The following is a 10,340-nucleotide window of genomic DNA, read 5'->3' on the forward strand; positions in this document are numbered from 1 at the left end:
TATGGGACGAGGCTACAATGACACATCGTCATGCTTTTGAGGCACTGGACATAACTTTAAGAGACATCACAAGCAATGATCAGCCTTTTGGGGGAAAAGTTTTCGTTATGGGTGGAGATTTCCGCCAAGTGCTTCCTGTGATTCCCCGTGGTACGAGGGCACAGACTATTGATGCATGTATTACAAACTCCCCCTTTGGGAGGCTGTACATGTTATACATTTAAAGGAAAACATGCGGCTGAGAAACGATCCGACTTTTGCAAAGTTACTGATGCGCATAGGCGATGGCATTGAACCATTTATTGACGAGGACATGATTGCGCTTCCTCAAGATATTGTTGTACCGTGGGACAATGAGACCTCACCTGGGAATCTTATAAATGAGATCTTCCCAAGCTTACATGAAAATGCTGGTGACCTTAACTACATGATTCATAGGGCAATAATAACTCCTAGAAATGAAACTGGCTGACTTATTGAATGATGAAATAATTGATCAGTTTCCAGGTGAAGAAGTCACATACTACTCTTTCGATTCGGTTGAAAATGATTCACGTGGTTTGTACCCGAATGAGTACTTAAATTCTCTATGTCCTAGTGGTCTACCTCCTCACAAATTGAAACTTAAATTGGGAGCTCCCGTTATACTAACCAGAAATTTAGATCCTAAAAATGGCCTCTACAATGGAACAAGGTTGATATGTAGAGGATTCGACGCACATGTCATTGATACAGAGATTGTTACTGGGAATTCTATTGGTGCTAGAGTTTTCCTTCACCGCATCCCACTTCACCCTTCTCTGGATGCAAGGTTACCTTTCACGCTCATTAGGAAACAATTTCCTATCAAGCTGAGCTTTGCTCTCATAATTAACAAATCGCAAGGTCAAACCATTCCAAATGTTGGAGTGTATTTGCCGGATCATGTTTTCTCCTATGGCCAGCTCTATGTTGCTTTATCAAGAGGAATATCGCAATCTTCTACCAAAGTTTTAATCAAGAAAGGAACAATACGGGGTCGCTCTGAAACTTACACTAAGAATGTTGTCTACAATGATGTCCTCCATTATTGCAATGTACAATAGCCATTGGGTATGTATGGTTTTTCTCCGAATTTGTTAATTATTTGTATCTTGCTTATTCTGCCATATGATTCTAACTACATTTTGACTGCACGTGAATTTGCAGCAAAAGCCAACACAGATGTTCTCCCGTTCAACAAAAAATATCAAAGGATCGGAGTTGAATGTTGCAGTCTGCATGACTAAACAAGGTCAAACTATAAGTATGAAACTTGGATGTCTATTGGAATTATGTGCTTATAATTTAAATTATGTCTGTAACTCAATCACGTCACGTTAGAAATTACATGTTTGAATGGTAATAGTCATTGCTGACCAATGTATTGGTCTGTTCATATCTGATCCAAACAAACTAGAAAAGGGCGCGCCCTAGCTCATGCTGCCCATAGTTATAGATAAAGGTTGATGTTGGAGAGGGAGTGTTCAAGGAGCGTACTTAGTGTATTAGCTTGTGACGGGGATAGTGGTGGTGAGGAGTCAAACAGAAGGGACAGAGGAGCCCAATGGTCCGAGAAGCTAAAGATGTCCTTTACACCATTCCTGTATAGTGATGATGTTGTTGACGATGTTAAAGCACTCTTGAAGAGGTATAGATCAAGATGGTCGCTACAGCCAGCTCAAGGGGTAAATGTTGGGTTATACTTGGCATGGAAAGAAGAACCCGTTGTTTGGGCTTCAGCACGGAAGCTGTAGTCATACTGTTTAGAGAAAGTGTTTGTTACTCAAACCAGAGTAAATTTAGGTCCTTCGTCGAAAATCTGTCCCTCAGAATAGATCCTCCAATTACCATGGACGTAGTTTCCTAGAAGTCTACTGTTTAATCGCTAAAAGGAAGGTCTTTATGGCATTTTACTTCCTTTACTGAATAACTATAATAGTAAGACTACGAAAGGAAACTGTAGAATACAGAAATTATCCGTTTTCTTATGTTTCGTCACTTGCAAATTCATTGGGATTATGAATTTATGATATATCCTTGCAGCACGAGTCCTCAGAAGTTTTTAAATACATGGGATAGAATGAAAGAATTAATCCTACAATGAGTGTTTTACATGAAAGTCCCCACGAGAGCACGTTCACTAATATAAATATACTTTACTACAGTATGCAGGAAAGGAGAATATCTATCTAACAACACAGTACACCTGACATCTTGCAACACTTAAGACCGTGTTTAGCTTATCCATTGATCTCTTCAATCCCTGGCTGAAGAATTCGTGTCATATTTACTCTCTTTGACTCAAAGCATGAAGAGAACCTTTGAGTTTGAAGTCCCCACTTTGTCATTTGTTGTAGTTCGCGGTTCTTCTTTTTCTTGATTCCGTTGGGCCGGCGCGATTGTTGAGAGTTAATCAGGAGCTGTTGAAATTGGTGTACATTGCCTGATTGTTGGGATAGAATTGCTAGTTAGGTCCCTCATAACCAAAATTCATCATGGACCCAGCACCAGCAATATTTTGCCCCGTCACCAACTTCAGACGTTGTACTTCATCTCTCGAAGTTAAGCCATTTAGGGCTATCAAAAAGAATTCAATAACATTTTGTGACAAATGTTATTTCAATAAGTAGTCACGAAGTTGAGATTAGACGGAACTATCAAACATGTTATAGTAATATATTATATAGCATGGCCTCTAACATAAAGAGCAAGATAAGCTCTGCAAGTCAACAGCTCTACACCAAGGCTACACTAAATCTTTTTAGTGTAAGGTTTGAACATTGAACACAGAACCTCATACGAATTCCTTCTTCTTTTTTCTTTTTTCTTTTTTTCCTTTTTTACTTTTAGGGCGATGGAGACTCTATTGATTATTTTTCTGAGAGGAATCCAACAATGTCAGGTAGTGAAGAACCTCTATATTTCATTAGACGACAAACAAGTGAACTTTCTTCAGAAATAGAGCTAGCTGAGGTTGGAAGTACGCTAATAACAGTACCTTCTTAATGAAATTAATGTATACAAATATAGAATCTTGCCATCATAAGGTTGGCCTAGATCCTTGTAAGATCATGCATTCCTATCTAGAGGATAAAGTTAATCATTTACGAGTTTGGGGCCTTGACAACTGCAAGCTTTCATAAGATCCTATACTCGATGCCCATATCATAGATGTGCCAGTACACTGTTTTTTTGGGTCGATTGTGTATTATGATACTACCTAATAGCTACACCTGGAGGAAACACTCCATCCATCACCTAACGAATGATCACATTCACATTTGCATACCGTCAAAACTAGTATTACAGAGAACTACCATTCGAAATCAATAACTATTGGAATTATACTTGACTAGATTCTCCACAGCTTGAAGTACGTTTACTTAACACAAAGCTGGGCAATTAAATAAGTTAGAATAAATCTACCATCTTGCAAGTGGACCTGATGCTCCATGGTGTATAAAAGCAATTTAAGTTCGTTGTTTTCTGCAGTCAGTCCATTTGTATCTCTCTGTCCATGAGAAGCACATATTAAAAGAATTAGTCAAAGGCATCTTCCAATTAGTCAACTAAGCTACTTACAATCTCAAAATAGATAAAAGATAATTTAAAGAAACAATTGACCAACTGCCTATAAATAGCCGTTTATAAACTTTCACCCAATAAATGCAATGATGTTTTATCCCTTTCGGCATTCAATATATATATATATCGTAACAGCAAGCAAAAACCTCAATTCAACGATTGGGTTTTCCCTTTGGCCATTGCTCTGACTTAAACGTCCACTACACCACTTTACAACTTCCGGTCCCCCATTAATGTATATGTTGAATATCACAACCATCTGCAACCACATAAAAGCATTTAGCCCTCTCTTCATTTGTTCAAGATCCTTCTTCACCAAGCCTTTCTTTACTTTTTTTTTTTATATATGTTGTGCTGGAGAGGTTGTGAGTATATTGATCAATTGAAATCAAATATTTGTCGAGCCTAGGTGATTAGTTAGTTGGAATTCCATATTATTGTTTTCCCTGTCAGGCAGATATTTCTGTAAAGTCCCTATTAGACGATGCTATGATATTTGCTTATAATATTTCATTGCTTTTCTTTGAAGTTGTTCACTTAACATTTCGTCTTAATCTCTTACATACATTCGGCATTGTTGTTTTATAGGAAGCCTCAAATGGCAACAGAAGAATTCCAACCCCTTTCTAAGCTTCGTTCAGGCACAAGCAAATTGAAAATAATGGTTTGTGTGACAAGGATGTGGGAGTCGATCCACTGGAACAACAACAATGAGGTCCTAAGTAGAGACTTACTACTATTGGATGCTAAGGTAATCAACATCGTCTGTTGTGCAATCATTCATAATTTATCACTCATTTTTTTCCTTATTACTAGGGAACCCACATGCATGCTAAATTGGAATCAAAGTATTTTAAAGAATTTGACAAATTGGCCAAAGGAGATGTGTTGAAAGAGGGTAATATCTACATCATAGAAAGCTTTGATGTGGTGTTAGCAAAGGCCTATCGCCCCGTGGTGCATCCCTTTGTAATCCAATTCAAACCACAAACATTGATACAGTCCGTAGATGAAGAAGGTATTGAAATCGAAAGGTACAAGTTCAATTTCATTGAGTATAACACCATTCCAGATAAAGCGAAACAGAGAACTCTTCTATCAGGTTATAACTCACGACCTTGTGCTTAAGTATTCCCTCTCTGTTTTACTTCCCAGTGTCGTCTTTTAAAATGATTAAAAGATCTAACCTTCTATTTGTTTATACATTTAGATGTGATTGGTGTGCTTAAGAAAGTTGGAAGCACAAAACAGAAATCTGGATCAGTTCTGCAGGAGATAGTACTCATGGATATGAAGTGCGTGTGACCTTTTTGATATCGAATTAAACAAACTAACATGTTGTTGTAGCCTAATCCAAATTTATACAACCTTCAGACGTGCCGAAGTCACCATTACTTTATGGGGTGACCTGGTCAAAACAATTCCAGAAGACATCATAACACAACATAACGTGATCATTATAGCAACTTCGCTGGCTGCAAGGGATTACCAAGGTACTAATACATTTAAAGTGTTTACAATTTAAATTGCCATTGAAATTTAATTAATCTGAATTTTATGCCTCATCTGAAATTTTATTCTCAAAGGATGGACTTTAAATATAGTTTTTTTTTTTGTAGACAAAATAACACTTTCATCTGTTAGTGGAACAAAGATCTATGTCAACCTAGATATCGATGATGTCTTTGAGTTCAAGCGCAGGTCAGTTTTAGCTGTTTATAAATCATATTTGCATTCATTCTTCCCGATCGCTGCTATAAAAAAAAAGTATAAAAAAAAAAGGTTAAAATATCGGCCAAAAGTGTGCAACCACATAAGTGTTAAATTTGCATTAAAATGTAAAATTATGTAACCATGTAGGTGTTACAAATTAACGTAAACTACATTCATTTATACTATCCAAGTAGTACTTTGATTTCCTCCCCTTTAGTTGGTTTGTGCTTTTGGTGTGCAACCATTCATTGACTAATTTGATCTATACACATAGTCAGCCCTACATTTGCTTTTTTTATTGTTGCCTACTAGCATTGAAGCTGCAAACATATTAGTCGAAGCGGAGGGCCCCCGCTGAAAATCTTTTAGAAGAAGCCATGCTTAGAGACAAGAGAGTAACCATTAATCAATTGAAGGAAATGGGAAAAGATCAGTTATATAAGGTGCATGGTAATTTTTTCTTCACGCGTTAATATATATACCTTTTACTTAAAATATACTTGAATCTTTCTTATGTAGGGATCAAGTTATACCTGCAGTGCCATCATAGACAAGGTGTACAGTACTAATTGGTTCTACAATTGTTGCAAACGTTGTTTTAAAACAATTGCTCAAACCGAACCCAATAACGCTGGCGTTGTCCAAAATGTAAGGTTGATACCGAAAAAAGGTTAGTAAAATAAATCATTTTTGTTGTTCTTTTTCATTTATTTAAATTGAATAAAAAAAATTGGAAATGTCTATGTACCTACTTCTTGCCTATACACATTCTAATATGCAAACAGGTATAAGCTTTGCTTTGCTGTTAATGATTTCTTGGATATTACCACTTTTGTCGCTTTCAACAAGCATGCTGAAAACTTGGTTAAGAAGCCAGTAGAAGAATTAGATATAATCCACAAGGCAAGCTAATTAAAATATTCAAAACTTACATTTCTTACAATAATTAACATCATTTGCTTATATTATCCTTTCTTGATATCCAAAAAAAAGGACATAGGCCCCAAAGCGCTTCAAAATAAACTTGGGAAACTTGAAGGCAAATCTTACACTTTTCAAGTTCAGATCACCGAGTTCAGTTCAAAGGATGGTTTTGAATCGTTCACCATTGAGAAAGTTTACCCTGAGCAAGCAAACATCAGCAGTCAATTGGTTGATAAGGTAGTCTTATGCGTGTTTTATTGTTCGGAATACAAGCAGCGCTATTTTACTACAACCACGTATAAAATTTTAAACAAACGGAGGAATGCCAAAGTGCATGTCTTGAGTCGGCTGATGATATTGTTGGAGAAGGGGATTCAACCAGTGCAATCGAACCCGGTATACAACCATTGAAAAGAATTAGAAAAACATAGTTCAAGGTAAATCTCCACACTCTTGAATGTTATAATTAAAATATTAATCTATTTTGTATGTGCATAAATAGTATACGTACAGATTAAATCAAGGGTGCTATGTGACAACATTTTTATCCTTTCTTCCTTGCAAGAGACATCCATGAATGCAACGTGAATACACTGTCTTATCAAATCTACTTCTTTTAATGTTTGTTCTTAACAAGAAACCCTAGACTATTGTTTGACCAGTGTTATTCTTTGTGTTTTTTCACTGGCACCTATGTGTTTAACTTTTTCGTTCGACATTGTCTATTTCGTTTCATGGTTTGTCCCTTCCTACTCTTACTTATATTTAATTTTCATAATGGTTAAATGTTAATTGTATGCTTACCTTCTTTTCACTTTTCCCCCCTTTTTAACAAATCATGTTGCATGTGCGGCAATTTCCCCCTTGGTTTTCCCCTTTTGTCAAAGCCAAACATATATACACTAATTCTGATGATTGGGCCAATCATACCATTCCAGTGAAGATGAAGTTATGTGTGGCACAAATGGAATCTTTCATGCATTTTCCTAATGAAGGTACATTTAATTTAGCTTTTCGGCTCGGCATGTGATCATCATTTTTTTAATTTGGTTCTGATGTAGTTTTCCCCTTTGAAATTTGCATGTGTTCGTTTAGATCCTGGTCATTCTTCAAGGTCAGGATAAGCCACTGGAAATCAAACCTGGGGCTCTCTCTAGCTGCCGTTGGTGAGCTAAACTCAAAGGTGTTTGACTTTCGTTCTGTTTTGCCCACTCTGCCGGCTGATTTAATTAACCTACTACTTCACCCAGATGTTGTATGTAACTACATCTTTGTTCTCAATGGCTTGTAGATTCTGGGACCAAATGATGCAGAACGGATTTACGCTTGATAGAGCAGTTTCTGAGACACTGGTTCATGCCTTCAAAGCGAAGTATGTTGCCAATGTTATAAGAGGTAAGACAACAGAATTTGAATAATAAGTTACTTCATTTTAGTTGCCTGGTGTGCCGTGCTTGCGTATTGGTTTTATTCAAAGGAATTTTAGTAAGAAAAAAAAAACTTTAAGACCTCCCTTTATACTAAAGCCACTATTATGAATTATTTTTTTCCTACTTAAGGAATAGGTCGAAAAGGTTGATTCCTTCTACTACCTTTTGAACTCCTACTAAGTGCAGAGCGATTGGGCAAGGCTGGACAGAGTGATATTGCTTTGAGGTAATATAATCTTTTTTTGTCCCTTTCGGCCATTCTTGGCAGAGGACATTCCAAGTTTTAGTTTTGGACTTATCAATTGTGCAACCAAATATTTTTTCAAATTGCGCTGCCATCCTTAGACAGAGATCGATGTGGGTGTGCTAGGGCTGCCTCCGTTGAGTCGGTTGTGGTCTAGGCACCCCACTTACGGTGGAAACATAGCTTATTGCATCGCCATGATTTGCGGGGTAAATGTTTGTGTCTTATCAATACGAGTTTTGGGCAGCGTTCCATTTATGATACTCCCATAACTTAGAAAACTCTGATATATATGTGAGATTATGATGTGGAATTTGGACAGTGTTCTGTTACATCAGTTGCTTTCATTATTTCTTTCTCCATGTTGGTAAGGCCCCCTTCTAAGGGTGTGACCGCGTAGCTTACTAAAAGATGTTGCTGAAAAATCGAGGTTGAATTCTGAGAATCCTGTTGCCGATGGTGAGAGAATCGTGGCTAAGGTGATTCGAGACGGCATAATTGATGCTACAATAGATCATGCAAATGGGTGGATGGTATCAAAGGAAACTGGAGATGTATAATCTACAAATGAGCCTCAATTTGCATTCAGCTCGAGGATTGCCTTCTGCCTCAACATGCACATGAGGCCGTGCATGCCCTGAGGTTCCCGCCCAAACAACCAAAAGAAGGAAAAGGAAAGTGCTGAGAAGAGGCGAGAGATACAACAACAGGAACATAAATTTGCCAAGCACGTTGCCGAGGAGGATGATGACGATTTTTAGTTGGGCTTCGCCTTTTCCATCACCTTAATGTTTCCTTTAGCCATTTAATTTGTACCACTTTTATTTATGGTCAGGATGCACTGTTTCCTGGGATTAAATACTATGGTGGAATTACCCTTTTGCTGTTTTTATGTTGGTCTAATATTGTAACTGTATTATTTAGGACTTCGCAATAAACATTTTGTTAGGTTTCAACTTGATCTGCTAAAATTTGTCAAATTGGTTGTGTTTCATTCCTCTCCTTCCTCTGTTTCTTTTGGTTGGGAATGTTTTTATGGATACACTTTTGAGGTTCTGCATTATTGGTGGTCATACATCAGGGACGGCACATGGCTAACACAACGTCATATTCTCCACAGCATTTATGTAAACCATTTTTCGTTAACAATTACAACTGTATTGCCCAACACTTGGCTAGGAATAGGGTTGTAGGAATTTAAACGGGAAACCTTTTGAAAATTTTTTGGCTACACACATACTTAGCTTAATGTCTTTCTGATTTGATATTTTGATTTAATTTGCAGGTAATTCTGACAAGCTAACCAATAGGTAACGTCAATTGGGCTGAAGGTCGAAACAATCCTGATGTTTACAAACCTATTATCAGAAATGATATGCTGAAGAAGGTCCTGGAGACAACAGTTCTAGTTTTTGTTGCTCTAGACAATCGTAAGAGGGACAAATACATCAATACTACTTACTCTTTTTCAACAAAACAATTAGGCAAAATCTGATGGAACCGATGATGAACGATTTCATAATGCTGGCCCATACCGAATCAATATGAGATTTTCTGCAATGGTGGATGGGAATAAGTAGGACTAACCTTCCCAACATAGTGTGCCATTTCTTCCCTTTTGAATTCATGTAAGTTATCTCGGACAATGGAAGCCGAGTAACTATTATGGCCAACTCAGTCTAATAAAAACTAAGTACTTGACTCTGCTCAAGTTTTCATCAGGCGTACGGTATTGTCTTCTTTACAAGTGTTCCAATTGTACTCACACTTGATCCAATCAATCAAATTTATTTATTTAATAGAAATTACTTATTTAAACATTATGATGAATTCAAAAGGATGCATCAAATATGATCCTCTAAATCAAATTTGCTTCCACTTCTGAAGGTGACCCTAATATATGATGTATGCACACAATAATATGTGCAAAAACTAACCTCATGGGAGACTTCAATAATTTATTGCTGTGTAATACAAATGGGGACCTTTTTAATAGCTACTCACATGTGTCAGTACTACATTAAGCTAGCATATCCTAAGTTCCTATTTGGAGATTCTTCCATATCTAAGTCCAAACTATTTGGATATTCATCCATGCCGTTAGGCAATATTAATTTATACATTACTATGAATCCTAAGATGCAACATCAAAATGACTTTTTATATGCTCTAATCAACACTTTTCTTTATCATCTCTATAAATAGCGTCACCCTCTTGCTATGCTCTAATCAACACTATGCTCTATCATCTCTATTAGTATAGTACACCCACCTCTGATGCTTCAGCAAATTAAAAATTTTGTGTCATAACCATTTTCACTTAAGTTATTCTATATTTGAACTCCATTAGCTACATCTGCTCTTTATTTTGACACAAACAATGCAAATTGCTTTATGTCCTTATTTAGATAGATTACCTATTA

At 36.8% G+C, this 10,340-nt stretch overlaps 1 protein-coding gene across 1 annotated transcript; it reads left to right on the forward strand.

Annotated features, from left to right (window-relative positions):
* Positions 1-232: 232 nt before the first annotated feature.
* LOC147524039 (uncharacterized) lies at positions 233-1,362 on the forward strand. Its single transcript, XM_086573368.1, has 3 exons — positions 233-413; positions 508-1,076; positions 1,189-1,362. The coding sequence occupies exons 1-3, from the start codon at positions 233-235 to the stop codon at positions 1,360-1,362; spliced, it is 924 nt and encodes a 307-aa protein (XP_086429494.1).
* Positions 1,363-10,340: the final 8,978 nt, after the last annotated feature.

Source organism: Coptis chinensis, chromosome 1, assembly GCF_015680905.1.
Source record: "Coptis chinensis isolate HL-2020 chromosome 1, ASM1568090v1, whole genome shotgun sequence".
Classification (NCBI taxonomy): Eukaryota; Viridiplantae; Streptophyta; class Magnoliopsida; order Ranunculales; family Ranunculaceae; genus Coptis; species Coptis chinensis.

What these genes read in the sequence shown, in the direction of transcription:
- LOC147524039 (XM_086573368.1), top strand. Translation starts at nt 233, where the DNA reads ATGCGGCTGAGAAACGATCCGACTTTTGCAAAGTTACTGATGCGCATA. An exon ending in AAGCTTACATGAAAATGCTG is followed by an intron (nt 414 to 507) that starts GTGACCTTAACT and finishes ATCAGTTTCCAG; the next exon opens with GTGAAGAAGTCACATACTAC. An exon ending in ATGTCCTCCATTATTGCAAT is followed by an intron (nt 1,077 to 1,188) that starts GTACAATAGCCA and finishes GTGAATTTGCAG; the next exon opens with CAAAAGCCAACACAGATGTT.